This window comes from Neodiprion virginianus, chromosome 4, assembly GCF_021901495.1.
Source record: "Neodiprion virginianus isolate iyNeoVirg1 chromosome 4, iyNeoVirg1.1, whole genome shotgun sequence".
NCBI lineage: Eukaryota > Metazoa > Arthropoda > Insecta > Hymenoptera > Diprionidae > Neodiprion > Neodiprion virginianus.
The window spans coordinates 37,321,861-37,338,700 of NC_060880.1; the positions used below are offsets into that span (position 1 = coordinate 37,321,861).

The following is a 16,840-nucleotide window of genomic DNA, read 5'->3' on the forward strand; positions in this document are numbered from 1 at the left end:
AATCATTGAAAATTTATGAAAATTACTCGATGAACCGGAAATCGTTGAAAGCACACGATGCGACAGTAATTAATAGAACGTTAAAAACGAGTAAGACCATTTGTGCGTTTACCGCGAGTTTGCAAGCATTTCCTTGGTTAATTTCCGCCACTCAATTTCCAATAATTTCCAACGGTTTCAGCAACCAGTATTACAAGTAATATTTCAGTCACAATTAAGTTCCTCCGATTTAACAATACGCAATAGTCCAGCCGCTGCTGAATCCACGATTTCCTCAAGTGAATATAGCAATATATGAACCTTGAAGAAAGCTCAAATTTCTTTTTCTATCGGCAGACAACGCAGTTCAAGATATTAGCCATCGACATATACGGTCTCCCGTATATTTGCTCGACAATTAAGGAGTGAAAAGGTCAATAATCCTTGAAGCGAACCACTCTTAGGTTCCAACAATTTCACTCTGGCAAAACGATTGCAGCGCGTCTTGGTAAGTAATTTTAATTCCCGTTGCAGCCCGCAACTTCAAACACATATCTACTATATATATATAAAATGTGAGTGTGTGACGATCATTGATGATGCTCATTGTACTTACTGGGGATACCTACATCATCACGTTTGAACAGCCGTTTCTGTTGTCTCGATCGTCGCAGCAAGGCGAACAAACGTCCAACGGATAAATGTTGTTGCCTGGATAAGAGACTTCGATTCGCTTGCATTTGTGCAAATGTAAATAAAAATTGTTACTTTTGTGCCTCTGTTGTTGTTGTTATTTTTTTTATTTTTTCTCCCTGCCTCTTCCACGCATTGTAAAAATATCAAAGCCTGTAAATAAAATGGTACGTGTATATTTTTTTTTTTTTTTTTTTTAGTCGTTCGTTTTACACGGAACATTTCCCTTCGACGAAATCGAAAAAATTGTGATACCAATCGTGTCGAGGCTGTATTTTGGTAACGCAGATTATATCAGCTGTAATCGGACTGTTTGGGAGTGTAAATTAAAAGATGAGCGTCCAATCTGGTAATTAAGCGATGCTCGATCCCCTGGGCTAATTTGCATATGGGCGTTCAATGAGTTGAGTACGAGGTAAGGTTCAACGAAAAGAGGGTCAGTCGGTCATTTGAACCCTAATTGTAAAACGCCTCTCAAGCATTTGGCGTATAACGAAATATACCATGTGTACGAATAATTGGAGTGGACGTCACGTTACAGACTTAGTACAAACGGACCGGACGAGGCTGACGAAATTTTTACCCTTCTTTTCGTTAGCAACGTGCGATTATTAAGAATATAATTGCGGCTTGTACGTCGCGTGTCGTTTCGTGCCGAATAATTGATATTAATTAATACTCGCGAATTATACGTATGACCAGCAAAGATCCAGGGCAAAGATGCGAAATGTTGCGTCAGTTCTGCAATGATCCCTGATAAATTGCAACGAATGTTATAAAATAATGAAAAATTTATAGTAACCATCACAATGCTTAACGATATTATCACTCGAATACGATATAGTGAAAATAAGAATACTGCAATCCGCGAAGTATTCTCTGACCGATTGTAAGATTGTGTAACGGTTGACAATTGTGAAGCTTTAAACGACGTTGAATCTTTTACATTGCCTAAAATGTATGACATTTTTATCATTACGATAATCATCACCGTGTAAGTAGCGTAAGTCAAAGTTATTATTACACACTATATACGCGACTGGGTGAAATTATATTGATACTGACGTTAAATATAAGACTCGTGGCTCTAACCACGAACGTGAAAGGAATCGAATCTGCCGAAGAGCTGCTAAACTGGATTGAAACGAGTATGCAGATCGATATTCGCATCAAAGCGGCTCATTTCAACGAAACATTTCCATTTTAAATGTATACAATTTCATTGCACTGGGTTAACCGATCAGCGTCATAACTTGTGAGCCGAAACATTGACACATTTTGCGTACATTTTTACATTTACATTACAAAAAAAGTTCTCGCGTACCGATATCACGAGTAAATAAAATAAAAAAACAACTCCAGGAACACCGCGAGGTCAACGTTTGTTAGGAAATCGATGATATTTACGGAAACGGAGACACACTCCGATATAAGGACTCTCGGTAATCTTAAACAACGGTCATTATATGAACTCTATCTCGTTTCTGGACACGTCCAGTGTCCTTGAACCCGTCAATGCTGGAAAAAATCAGTAGCAATGCGCCAAAAGTGAAACTTCCGATCATTCGGAAGAACGTTGAAAATTAGTTCGATCGGTAAAGAAGATTCGAATACAACGCGCAAATCGGGTCGTACTTAATAATAAAAGTCGTTTTTCAACGTACATTTCATTCGGTATATTAACTCAACGTACATAAACAGAAGTTGAATAACTTGCCAAGAAGTTTTCTACATTTGTATGTTCGTACATTTTAGCCAAACCGATCAGCTGTTGGCGAAGTGCGACGCCATATTGCTCTAATCACGCCTCTACTTGATTAAATCTCCGTAAGTTGCATTCGCCGGATGATAAAATTTCCAAAAGCATGTCGAGAAAAACCTGAAACAATAAAGTGAAACAATATCCGGGCACTGTGACAAGCCGAAAGATCATAATTAAGCATTTCACAAATTAACGTAACGAAACCAGCAGTTTGCGTGATGCGCGAAGTGAATGACTGCGCGACATTGCGTTAAACGCGTTAAAAAAAAAGAAAGAAAAAAAAACACACACACATTTAAAAACGATCAATATAAAATTAAGAACAGCAAATGTATCAGAAACAATGTACAGAGTTGAGCATAATAGATAATAAAATAAATACAATGTGTTAAGTAAAAAGTCACGGATATAAAAACAGTTTGATACGTACGATATAAAACGTGTTTAATAAATTAAAACGACGGCAGACGCGTAACAAATACAACAAACATCAGGCTTTGTACGATATTGCGAAAAAAAAAAAAAAAAATTAATAAGGAAATTGATAGAATAGAGTAGAGAGAGAAAGAAAGAGAGAGAGAGAGAGAGAGAGAGAAGAGCGAGTGTAGCAGTCGCCGAGTGGGGAAGTGACAGGACTTAGGAGAGGGGCGGGTGGGGGGGGGGGGGGGGGGGAGTAATATACCGCGTGAACTGACATTACGACTAACCGTGCGAGGAATCGGCGGTGGTGAATTTATATAGTCGGCTACGCGGCAGGAGGCGCCGACACAACAGTGATGACTTCGAAGCTGAGCAGGGAACCGATCAGTGGCTGAATTTCCGGGCAACGAAGGACCGGGAAGGGAAGAAAATCCGGAGGAAGGCTGTGCGTCACGACACGCGTGTCTTTGTGGGGAAAAACGAATCGGTTCGAGATAATTTGCTAGAGCGAATAATCTTACGCATATAACTACAGAGTGTGGAGATTATTTTGTCGAACCGGCGCCGTTGCACGCATCTCGGATTTATAACAAAATCACTCGCGATCTGAAGTCATTGTCCGAGTACCGAAGGAGATAAGGAATATATTAGTCAGACTGGTACGTATGTGTCGTTCATCGGCTACTGTAATATATATCAGCTCTTTGTGCAGCTCATTTCTGAACCAATCACTGGCCGCGTAATTATCTTGTACCATAGTTTGAATTTTCGCGCGCTTATCGGCATCATGCTTTTAGGTTGGTAAGTAAAGCCGCTTACGCCAGACGCGTTTGTTTTTTGTTTCTTAGATAATTTCAGATAATCTGGGATTATTTGTTGTTTCTTTTGTGACAGTTGCAGTTGCATTTAGTTACGGAAATACTCGACTTTAATAATTGGAGCGTGCCGCGTATTATTTGTCGAGGAAAAGGTGAATTTTTACTTTTTAATGATTCATCTTTGTCGTGACAATAATCTCGTGCATAGTTTCCTTTTGGTAATCTTTCACGGAATAATTGTTGCGGAAAATATCTTTCCTATAACTCGTGCGGCTGTACAGTGATAAGAAAATCGTTTAACTACCGAAGTTATGCGCGTGTATGACACGATTTATCCATAATTGTTTGCATTCCATGTATTTGACGCAATACCGGAGTGACGATAAATGACGAATTGTCTTTTAGCGGGATCGAAACTAGGCATTCTTTTACTTGTTCTTATTATCTCCTTATCTCGTCGGCCTTCGATTTATAAATATACCCAAATGCCCGCTATTATTGATCGAAGAATTTCCAAAGCTCCGAAACAAGTATATCGGGATTTTTCCCCAAATCACTTCGTTTTTGTTCTAAAAGTTACACCTAGATCATCGTGTTATTAGTTTTCTTTTGTTTCCAAGGTTTGCCTAAACTTGTATATTTTTTATTCTTTTTTTTTTTGTTTTTCAATTCAACCTGCAAGCTCTTCTCAAGTTTAATGATCATAAAAATACAAGCTAATTTAATTAGCCAAGACAGTGAGGAATTTTCATCATCTCCAATTCGATCTCGTGTTTTCTCTTCATATTTCTGCTTCTCTGCAGATGCTGAGCACAGCAGCTTCGGTTATAGTTTGCAAACGCCGCTCAGAGAGTTAGGAATTAAATTTAATCTATTTGTGGACGGATTTAACCCGCGCGGCGCGGTGATCAGACCGCGTCCGAAAACAACAAAGTGCGATAAGCCTTGTGTGAAATAACTTTCTCTGCATTCCGCAAAATCGAGGACATGGCCCTTATAAACCTGCCGAAGGTTTAATGAAAAAAGAAATCCTTGTGTAATCCGAACGGTTAAGTCTAGCCGGTTTTCTAATAGTAGGCTAAACAAAAGGTGGAAAATCCCAACGTGGCTGCGTGTTCACTGAATGTATTTCAATGAGTTACGAACAATTTGTCACGAGATGTTTCCAATTGGACGTAAAACAAAACTTTCCATCAAACTCTCAGCCTGATGCAAGAACTGTCGGACAAACCTTATCCGCAAGCACAATTGAGATAAAGTAGGTAATACACATTTCCAAACAATACAAAGTGTGCATCGTGACTGTATTATCAATCTCACACATGCCGTAAATTTCACTGACGATAAACGGTATCTGCTACACGAACAGCTGTCGGCGCAAATTCAAGAGTTGAAGAACACAGCGATTCGAGAAAGTGTAAACCAGTAATTTGGTCGAAATTACGGTAATCATCTCCGTTTCGGTCAAACTCTAGAACTAGAGCATAACACAATGTCCTAATTGATCAAATTCTATTTCTAGTCTATTTATATTTGCACGAGACAGGTTTTTCGCTATAAAAAATTGTTGCGTGCACGACAGGCTTTGCTATAAAACCTGTAACTAAGAATTCAATCGGATTCCAGTCTCGATGTTCAATTCAAATAATAAGATACTCTTTCTGTCTCGTTAATCCTTCTTTTTTATTACATGCATTACATGCGTTCCGGCCTATGGATTGGCCCGGAGTTTTATACTTATTATGAACCGTAAAGCAAATGTTACCAAAGTCCACGTCTGGGGTTTGAGGCCAGTTTAATTGTCGAAGTGCCATGTTTGATTTTGTCCAGAGTAAAAGGCTGCAGACAATTGTGTAACATGACTGAATTTTCGTAGAAAAAACCCGGTCACGAGTTGCTTTTCCAGTAATCTCTTTGTACCCACCGATAAACCGCGTCTTATAATATAATGACGGGATATCTCCGTCTACGTAAGCCAGTTTCAATCAGGAACCTGTTTGGTCCAGTCCCAGTTACCGAAGGTTAGCCGCAAGCCGCGCGAATCTCGAGAATTTGAATTTCGAACGTCGCGATATGAGAATCACGAGCTTAGAAACTGCAGCAGCGATTCTGTTCGCACGAAATTTAACCAACTTTTAGGGTTAGTGCGCCGAATTAATTCCGATTCAGTAGTCTTGGATAGATTAAAGTTAACTGTCAGGCAAATTAATTGCCGAAATACATGTACGGTATGAATGTTGAGGTTGCGCAAAAAGAAGTGTGCAATATAGATGGAAATAGAACTTAATCAGTCACCAGACTTCAATCATTCTCGAGTAAATTATTTTTATACGATGTTATATCGTTGTGTTTTATTGCAGGTCAAGTTTCGCGACGTGTCAATACAGATTCTCAGACTGATAATTGTGGTCTAAACGAGCTTGTCTGAACGATCAAATGTTGAAACGCGGCCTCAAACCGACATTAAATATTTCAAACAGCCACGCGATTAGCTCGCGATATTTAACGGCACGTGTCGACTGCAGGAATCGCAAATTCGAAATCTGGTACATATTTGCTATAAAATTTGTGGAAACAGAGTAGTATTTGTGTTCAACGACTGATGAAAGAATTTGAAAAATGGCACTGCCGATTGAGTAATACCTAAATTGCGCGGTATTGTAACGTAAATAATGTTACGGTTGTTAAAAATCTTCTGAATTATTACGGAATTTTCTAATTCGGAGTAATTATTGCCATATTGAAGTGTGCTCGGCATATATCATTACACACCGTACCGTTTCTGCAACGGTAAGAACGTGCAGCGTTTGATCTTAAGACCGGAAAGTTGTCAGGTGACCCACTAAAACGATTGGTATATACCTGCAATAGGCGCGTTCTAGACATACATACGATTTACTGCCACCTCGTTCCTCTTTACCTGACTGCTTATCACAATTATGGGAAAAAACTAACTGTCGGACAAGTTGCGGTTACGGCAAATAGAAAGACTCTCTTTGTACGTGGTTATTATTTTTTATTTTTTTTTTTCAAAAATAAATTTGTAGCCCAAGTCCTTGGAGAATGGCACTCATTCTTAATATTGTACGTGTACATGCCGACGGTGAACGTTCGCTTGATTCTCATATGCCCGATATATATACCATACTCTAAGTATTCATTTCGCGTATAATAATTTTTAACGGTATGAATAGAAGCGTGAGAAGAATAATCGTGCCAGAGTAACTGTGGAAAGAATGGAAAAATACGGTGGAACATTAATATTTTTTCAGCTGAACGCGTCAAAGACAGATCGAGTATCCATCGCAAGACCAAATATGTACAATGTACATATACTAGAAGGCCGAATGATACATAGTGAACGTGAAGTCTATAACATATTTTTGCATCAATATATTCGCCCAATTTAATCTCTCAAGCCCAGTACCAATAAAAATTATAATAAATGCAATCTGGAGTTGTTCATGGCTATGTGAAAAGATTCAAGAAAAAATGATCAAGTATATTACTACTGTACGAAAATTAAAAAAAAAATGTAATCGCGAGCTTTCGAATTCCCATCAATAATTTTCCCGTCAATTAATAAACTTCGTTCAAATATTCGACTGCGTCACGAGTCTCCGGCGAATCGGGAATCACGACAATCACGTGAGGATCTCGCGGGATGGAATTAGAATTTGAACTTCAATTTAAAGGTCGGAACAAGCACTGCACACACCCTTCGAGCGTCACACAAGAAAGAAAAACCATGATCAGAAGACGTGACCTTTGGTGAAATATTTCAAAAGTATGAGTATAGGTAACTGAGCAAATAGTACGAGGCTCCATTGGCTGTATTGAAAACTGCAGCTGAGCCACACTATAGCAATAATGACGTTGATCCCAAGCACCCCAGATCAGCTGTTCGTTTAAACTCTGTTCGATTTATCAATTCCGAGTAGCCGAGGGTAGTGACTGCAGTTTCAAGTAGGAATAAACTTCACGATGTGAAGAATTGCTACGTGGCTGTAAACTTTTACTAGAAAGCTGCCGGCCCGGGAATTGTACTCAAAAGCACGTGATAAAGTGACGAATTTGGAAGCTAAATTTACAGTTTTCGAGGCGATCATCAATAGTGAAATAACAGCCAAACCGTTTTTGCCATAATTTTTTCCAGCATAAAGTAGCTGGCGATGATTAGTCAGAGTTAAATATAATTATACGACCGGAATAAAATTGCAAGTGCATCACTTTGGTGGCCATGTTGATTTTATGACAGGGTTCGAATGTGTTTGCTTTCAAACACATTTCAAATATATTTAACTACCGAATCTTCAGCCAATTGTGACAACCAGTGACCAAATCTATTTCTCAAGTTAAATCTGTGAGTTTAAATAATCATTTTGACCCTGAATGTTAAACAATTACCTTCTCATTTCCCAGAATTGATTGTATTGAGCGATTCGATCACAACATGTGTCAGATTTGAATCACGCTTAGTAATTTAGTATCTGTTAGTATCGTAGTGGGGGTTGCACGAGACATTGCGTTCCGTGTTTTCAGTACGTATTGTATGTAAATACTTCATACAAAATATAAATGACACATACACACAGGATGGTCCATTAAATCTGCATTGAATGAAGAAATCATAAATAATACCACCACGCCGGTGAGATGACTCTATCGTGCAATAAACATCTTATTGGTAAATGTAATCCCAGCTTGAAACGACTCGTTCCTAACCTCTTTTCTCTTTGTGTCGCATCTGTCACTCGACCTGTCAAATCTACGCGCAATCGATTCGCACGTATTTAAACAACATACAAAGTCTTGCCCACCTTGTGTTGAAGTGCCAAGTTTTTTTTCAATGTTACCGTGTAACCGATCGTTATCACTTACATTCAAACGATAATTATTTTGCCAGTTTATTATGATATGACAGTGACGTTTGTAGGTTATGATTACTCTTAACAATAAAAAAAAAAGGATTGATTTTAGACAATCAGTTTTAATATCTTACAAAAAAATCTGTCCTAAATTGATTGTCGACCGGTCATTTTTACATAGATATAAATTTGGCATAACTTTCTCGTATTGTTGAAGCGTATGCAACTTATGCTACCCCATGTAGATATGGAAATAATTGAAAACTAAAACTTTCCATTCACACATGTATTTGAAACAATTAACAAAGTAGATTGCATAATCTTAATCCAATGAACAAGTGAGATCTGTTTTTTCTTTGGCAAAGAAATTCCAACTACTTACAATGATTTGCCTTTTTTTCTTCTCTGCTGTCGATAATATCTGGTAATACAATTGATGCTTGACATCTTCTCTAACGTCATATTAAAATTCAAGTAAAGATGATTAAACCAGAGACACCGATAAAACACTTTAATCATTTCTCTGTTGCTTTTTCTGTTACAGGTAATTTGAAAAATGATTATTCAACAGTACACATGGCTTTTTGTGCTCTTAGGTACGTATAGATCAAAGCAAGTAGTTCACTCTTTAAATGTATCTGTAGGAAATTAATGTTAAAAATATTCCATACTTGTGCTCATCTTGTTTCTTGCTTTCCGTAGCTATCGGACAGTCTTTGGCCGACTTCACTGTGTCAGAGCAAGATTTGACGGTCACCGTCGATGGTCAGAAAACGTTCGATCTCTATTTGAAGCAAGTATATACCCATGTTCCGCTCATCACTTTTTGTTTATCTGTTATTCTTAACTCTTCGTACTGCCTCCGCATTCTTATCAGCTTTCTAGAGCTGTTAAGTAGGTTACATATTACGATGTATAATATATACCTTGACCTAATTATAATATCTATAATCCCAGAATGAGAAAATATGCTCAGTACGCGATGTTCATATCCCTTTAAAAGTGTGCAGATTCGAAACTTGTATTTTCACGCTCTTTCATTCAAATCGTTTTTAACGACTCATTGATTAATGTCGATGAACCAGTTTCATTGACCTCTAACGGCGTCCTCTTATACTTGTATTTGCACAATCATATCTTGCGATATTATTTCATACCTCAATGTCGACAGCTAGCTGGAAAAGTCCCAAGAATTTCGACACCTCAAATTACACCGAATGCTTTAAACAAGCGCTGCCCTAAATTTTAGGAAGAATTCGTTGACTTAGCAAATTCTCCGTAGTTAAATTAAGACCGTTGCACTAAAGCAATAAGTATGTAAAATCATGCTTGAGAAACAATGAAAATGATGATTAAAACTTTTGAAAAACATAACAGTTGCCTATGAAGTTTTGCTCAAACTAATCATTTCTGCACAACGAAAATTGATTGTCACGACATCTTTACAGCAACTCGTTGTCCGAGGATGTAGAAGTAAGATTTGACATACAGCATTCAGATTTGGTGAAGACAAATCCTGCAAATTTTTCACTCTCCGCTGCAAACACAACCGCACAATGGACTATCACAGTATTTGGCCTAAGTGCGGGCTATTCTACAGTTTCCGCAAATGTTACACCTAGCGATGCCGCATCGTAAGTATAAACAAACCTCTGAAAATTAAATCAGTTTACTCAATCAATTCGAATCGTCAATACTACAGGGAATTACATACTAAAAAAGGCAAAATATTTTTATCCAGTCTCTTCGTAGTTGTATCAGTATGTAATTTTCAGATGAATTGAACCTGGTTGAATAAATCTTCCATTCCGGTGATGTAACTCATATTTGTGCTATTTACCATTCGACCTACTCACGTTATCTGGAAAGCTGTCGGAAATATTTCGGTGCGCTCTTATTTTCTGTTTTCATCAAAATAAACGATCAAATAATTGAAGCAGATGATAGTTGTATCGATGTTTATTGTTTATCCGTTTCTTGGTGGTGTACACTTCGCTTGATAACCTTCTGAACTTGTCTGTGTGATCAAGTACGATGCTTGGTCAGTATTCTTCTGAAATTCGTCCTGTAAAGACGTGTTCCTAAAGAAGGTGAAATAATATTGTGTTTCAAAAGTTAACTGTGCTCGTTCGAAAGTAGTGAATTTGGTATACTCATAAATTATTTGTGAACGTTATTTTCGCGAGTGTACTTTTGAATATCGATAAAAAATCTAAAATGACTATTTACAAAGTTATAATAATACCCGAATCTGAGTATAGATTGGGAAACTTTGACTTCGAGTAAGAAATTGCACAAATAGCCATTCACTGACCAATTTATGTCTCAATTTTTCATTCACATTATCAATATTAATTTCAGTGTTACCAACGCCTTCGTACGTGTGACTATAGAAAAGTCAGAGACCCTGCGTCACGTGAGTGTCGTAGTTGGTTGGGTGTATTTCTTGGCATGGAGCATCAGTTTTTATCCCCAAATTCACATCAACTACAAACGCAAGAGTGTAGTGGGTTTGAATTTTGATTTCCTGTCGTTAAATATCGTCGGTTTTGTAATGTACAGTTTGTTCAACTGCGGACTCTATTGGATTCCCGAAATCGAGGTAAATTTCGAAACCAAAATATTAATTCCAGGTCTCCGATTCGATGGCAATATTTTCGCAAACTTAATTCGGTCATTTCATTTTGCAGCAAGAATATTTCAATCGCTATCCCAAGGGTTTAAACCCTGTCAAAGTGAACGATGTCGTATTTGCATTGCACGCCGTGTTTGCAACGACAGTTACGATCCTTCAGTGTTTCATTTACGAGGTTAGTATGTTACTTTATCAAACCAAATTAGTTTGTGGAACTTTGAACTTGGCCTGGTTAAGAAGTCAAGTTTTTTTCCGCTCCACTGATTACAAACAGACGCTGCAAAAGGAATGTGAAGTTTTATTCATTTGGTCAGATGTTTCGCCTATATTTCAGGAAAAATAAACTAACAATTGACTCGTAACGCAGTAGATATTCCACTCTTCATTAGTCGCGTCTACAAAGTAAATTGCCACAAAAAAAGCACGGATGATGAATAAATATATAATGAATAAATATGTTTAATAAATATCAAACAGCGATGAAAGTTTTATAATATCGGCATGATGAAACAACAGTCGGATACTAATCGCAACTGGAACGAAAATTTATTTAACTTAGTGTAATTTGTTAAATTTCAGAGAGGGACGCAGAGAGTGTCAATAATGGCGCGTGTGATACATGGAATTTTTACAATTTTTATACTAGTCTCAATAATTCTAGCTGGAATAGACACAATCAAGTGGTTAGACTTTTTGTATTACTGCAGCTACGTAAAACTGGCTATTACGCTTATCAAATACGTACCACAGGCGTTTTATAATTACAAAAGAAAATCAACAATAGGATGGAGTATCGGAAATATATTCTTGGATTTCACCGGCGGCATGTTATCAATGCTGCAAATGATACTCGATGCATACAATTATGGTAAAAATGAAAACGAAACTTCGTTATAACAACATTAAATTTACTTTCAATTGAAGGTGTTATTTATAGTGGAAAGAAAATTTTTTCAACTGTCATTGGAATATATTTGATAGTTTGAATTGCCAAGTTTCAAAGTCAAATAAGTCATATTCGTACGCGCTTTATCTGATTTCCCCAAAAGATGATATTCGATATTTTCCGACAGATGACTGGGACAGCATTTTCGGAGATCCAACAAAGTTTGGACTAGGATTTTTCTCCGTTGCTTTTGACATTTTCTTCCTTGTACAACATTACGTATTATACAGGTATGTGAAAGTAGCTAAAATCGGTCCCGATTCTAATAAGGTTTACTATTGATTGGAATATTTATCACGGTGAACAGTTATCTGGGAATATGTTCGAAAATATTATGTCAAACAATAGGCAAACTATTGCATGTCAGCTTTTGCTTTACTAACCAGCTTTATTTAACAATTAAACCACGCACACTTAAACATGCACTTTGCACAAATGAGCTTGTTATGCCATTTTCTTTAGTTAGAGATAAGAATTATCCACAGCTTGAGCCAAAAGAAAATGAATGATTAAAATTGACCTTAGGTGTATTTCGGCCAACCATTTATTGTGGCGAACATTCCGTAAGACATTATTTTGCAGGTTTTGACTTTTAAATAAAATTTTCAAACTCAATGTTATTTTTTCAATCGGAGAATAAATTTGGCGGATATTAGGCAAAGGTAAATGTTAAGGCCCGTTACCAAGTATCACTGCAAAGTGATTCGCTGTTAAAACCGCAACTGGGGTAGAGCAAGAGTTTTTACCTTTACAGACACGCCAGTGAAAAGCAGATTGACCTGAATGGACGAGTATAGCCGGCGGCGCAACTTTAGCTTACACGTCACGCCATTTTCACCTTTTATATATATATATTTATTACTTAACGAACTGCATATTGCAGTATAGTTGATTGTGATGTACGTAGATAAATTTTTGGTAGTTACCTTAGAAGAGTATAATAAGATGCTAGAGTTCAAAACTGTTACACTTTTGTATATAAATGTATGTAATATAATGTAAAGAATATTTATTAAATTGAGAATGTTAACTTTTTTCCAGTGAAAAAAAAAAAAATTAAATTTGTATGTTATGCATTTTTATCATCAATGCGAAGTAAGGAGTCAAGTACTCAATTTCTCTTATTATACTCTTTGTTTGTTAGAAATGTAGATATGAGTCTATGTAGTTTTTTTTATGGTATTGAAACAAAACACTGTGTGCATTGATCATTATTATTTTTACATTATTAGGTGGTGCCTAGAGCCCAAATATATACCTACATATATATATACTTATCCATACAGATATATTATAAACATATTTATTATACTCATGTTCCCAAACCGTCTTAATTTTATGTACGTGAATGATTAGAAAATTCTTTTTGTACAATTTCGTCATTCCCTATCGATGCTTCCCAACATCGTGTGTATATTTTTGCCTGTAGAGCATGCTGTGTATAAAATTTTTTTTTTTTTCTTTTGTAGTAAAATATCCGCCCATTATCCGTAAGGAAATCCTCTATAAATACCGTCCGACAATAAACAAATATAAAAGTGTGACTTTTCACAAAACGTAATTGTCGCAAAAGAAATTGTTGCAGAAGTCGCATCGAATAGAAGAATAGCCTTGGTATAAATACTATTCCATTATAAAATATTTGTTACAACGCCTCTCGTCTCTGAATATTTAGCTTTAATGAAAACAGGATATCATATAAAAAAACTTACGACCGGCTAAAAAAACTTTGAAATACCCATATCTGAGATACAGATCTACTCCAAAAAAACTGGTGTTGAATTACATCGAAAAAGTTTTGCATCGAATCGATCCAACATCAGAATACGCTTATTTTTATATCACGTCGTAGTTGTTCTTGTGTGTAGATCAAGAATCTTACGTATTATTGAATATAGTATTTGTAAATTTAAAAGAATGCATATCAGACCCATTTTTTCTTTAATATATATAATATATATATATATATATATAATAAATGTTAAAAAATGAAATATAATTCAATGAATCTATGACCTGCCCATCTGTCTCCATGTTATGTTTGAACGGGCATAGTTTTCATATAACAAAATAAAGTATAAAAACCATTTGTAGAACAAACATCCAATCATTTATGTTTGGCGTCACGGGAAAGTGAGCGATGATTGTCATAATTTCTGTATGATGCAAATGTACGCTAATTGGAAGTTATGTTTATAGATTTGGGTACCTACCACCTGCCCGATCCATCCATAATTATAGTAGACTGTACCCAGAGTGTAGATCGTAGAACACGAGGCGATGTCAGCTACAGTAGCTAGAAATCATAGAATAAGTCTCCACGATGGTAAATTCTGATCGGTCGCATAGTTAGACGCAGTTCGTTATTTCTTAGGAGACAGCAAGACGGTTACTTCAGCTTGCTTGTGATTGGGTCTGATGAGACTATCGCACCGTAGTTCTTCTTGCAAACAGTAAATGGTAAGGCAAATAAAACACTACTTGTTCGATGTCGCAGCCTCTTAGGATCGAGGAGTAAAAGCCAAAATCGTGCAACTCCAGTATCGGCGTTAATTTCATGTGTTTCAAGCCTGTACCTTATACATGTAATTTATGTACGTATTTACTTATGACATTTGTTACACCTATGCATGGCGATTTGCATGCTGCATGAATGTACACTGTATATTGTACAGATGACTGTGATTTTTCATGTTACGCATAAATTCCATCCCAACGACAGATCTGCATTGTTACCGTAACCTGTGTTAGGTACTGTTATCTTTATAAAAATTTCCAAAACTTTAAATAATTGCTAAATTAAATGTAATAAACAAAAAATTCTATGATACTTATTCAAAGTAATATTATTATTATTGCTATCAGTATTACTATTAACACTGAATTTCTTATCTGCGGTTGAAAAAGTTTCACAGTAACAAAATGTATAATAAAATGGCAAGTATATATTGAAAGAAGGATTACTTGTGGCTGATGATTATCAGTTGGATAATTCAAATGCCTTCAAAATGGATAAGTAACGATCAGAAAATCTGATCTTAGGTTTGCGCATACAGTAATTTTGGATTTTTTACAAGTTAATTGCGTTTCATACTGTAACTATCATTTTAACTCACTAATCTTGTTGAAACTAATTCTGTATGAAAAACGTTTCTCAACTATCACTGGAAGGGTATCTGGGATACAATTCACATTTAAAATTTGTCTCTGTGCGCATTTTACAGTCAAATTAGCAGAGACTTTGGTATTTAAAAATAAGACTTATCACTTTTGCTTTATGAAGAGTACGAGGAACGAGGGACCAAGAAATGATTATAAGTAATTTATGAAAGAATTTTAATAGTCTAAACAGATAACTAATATGGTACGTACAATTTTATACCAAACTTTACACGCGTGGGAAAAAGGAGTAGAGTCAGCGGTGGGGGGGGGGATATCTCCCCTAAAATTAATGTGACACTGGCTTGTTTTGACAATTTATGCTGTCATTACAAGTATTTAATCTTTTCTATTTTTTATTTATCATTGATTTGAAAAGTATTTCATTCGATAATACAACTTTTCTGTTTTATTTTATTCGTTCCTCAGGCCCCATTGAAGTTTGAAATGATATTAAAAATATAAAAGAACAAACTTCATTATGAAATATTAATTTATTTTATAATTGCACATGTATATAGATAAATATATTAATTTATCTCCGTATATTTGGGTACAATTTATGATTATATTGTTATTATTATTTTTTTTTTTTACAGGGATCGTAATGATTACTTGGAGCTCCCAGAAGACTGCTGTGAAGATCAAAATCAAGAAAATCATCGAGTGGATACCAGCCTAGGTTATCAAGCTGTTGATAAATAAATGCCCTATTTAATTGAATGAAAAGTTATAGATTGTTCATATTTTTAATAAATAACAAAATATTTATTTAATTAAGTTTACCTTAAAAGTACCACTCGTCATTCATTCCTACTTTTAATTCCGAGATCTAGATTCTGATTACACATTTGTTCGATTTATTATTAAGTTATGTGTTTGTCTAAATATTCGTTAAGTTTGTTATGAATATTTTTTAACTGCAATTTCAAATATAGAACACGGATAGTAGATTACAGTAGCTATAATCGTATATTTTTAAATATTCGTTTAATAAGCAGTATATACGTGCTGCTTTCATGCTTTTTGATCGGTCAGACGTACGGTGATGCTTACAGTAAAACTAAAAGTCAATACAATCCGCAATATCATGTCGAACAAATGCACCGCCGACACCACAAATTATGTCACTGATCTCAGTGGTTACTAAATTGTCAGTAACAATTATAGTATTGATTATCCTATTATTTGATATTAACAATAAACAAAAAAAAAAAAAAATGTACACGAAGCTCGATCTACATACTCATGAATAAAACGAACCTCAGTAGAATTGAATAATTGGTTGCGAAGATTCAAATTCCCAAAATTCACCCACCTCGATTTATACTCTGCGTTCTGCACCATAACGATTAGTGCAGTTCTTATATATCGCATAGTTTTCGTTAATTAGTGAAACTTTTTGAACCTGTAATTTTTAATTCTATAGTTTTCTCGCGCTATTTTCAATATACCCATAGCTTTCTTCCGCTTTTCTATACTTCAATCGATACTTTTCTACAGGTGTGCTACACTCCGCTAAGAGTACGATCTTTTGCTTCAATAAATTCTAAATGAGCC

General features: G+C 35.9%; 1 protein-coding gene across 5 annotated transcripts; it reads left to right on the forward strand.

The window, feature by feature from the left end:
• The first annotated feature begins 3,201 nt into the window (after nucleotides 1–3,201).
• Nucleotides 3,202–16,484, forward strand: LOC124302771 (cystinosin homolog). 5 transcript variants are annotated; one of them, XM_046759310.1, is made up of 9 exons: nucleotides 3,202–3,513; nucleotides 9,085–9,136; nucleotides 9,243–9,333; nucleotides 9,989–10,174; nucleotides 10,902–11,142; nucleotides 11,231–11,350; nucleotides 11,755–12,043; nucleotides 12,249–12,351; nucleotides 15,880–16,484. In XM_046759310.1, the coding sequence occupies exons 2-9, from the start codon at nucleotides 9,097–9,099 to the stop codon at nucleotides 15,983–15,985; spliced, it is 1,176 nt and encodes a 391-aa protein (XP_046615266.1). In that variant the 5' UTR covers nucleotides 3,202–3,513; nucleotides 9,085–9,096; the 3' UTR covers nucleotides 15,986–16,484. The 5 variants fall into 5 exon arrangements, with proteins under 5 accessions (XP_046615266.1, XP_046615270.1, XP_046615269.1 ...); XM_046759314.1 differs by lacking the exon at nucleotides 15,880–16,484 and adding an exon at nucleotides 12,876–13,581; XM_046759313.1 differs by lacking the exon at nucleotides 3,202–3,513 and adding an exon at nucleotides 8,196–8,213.
• The last annotated feature ends 356 nt before the right edge of the window (nucleotides 16,485–16,840 follow it).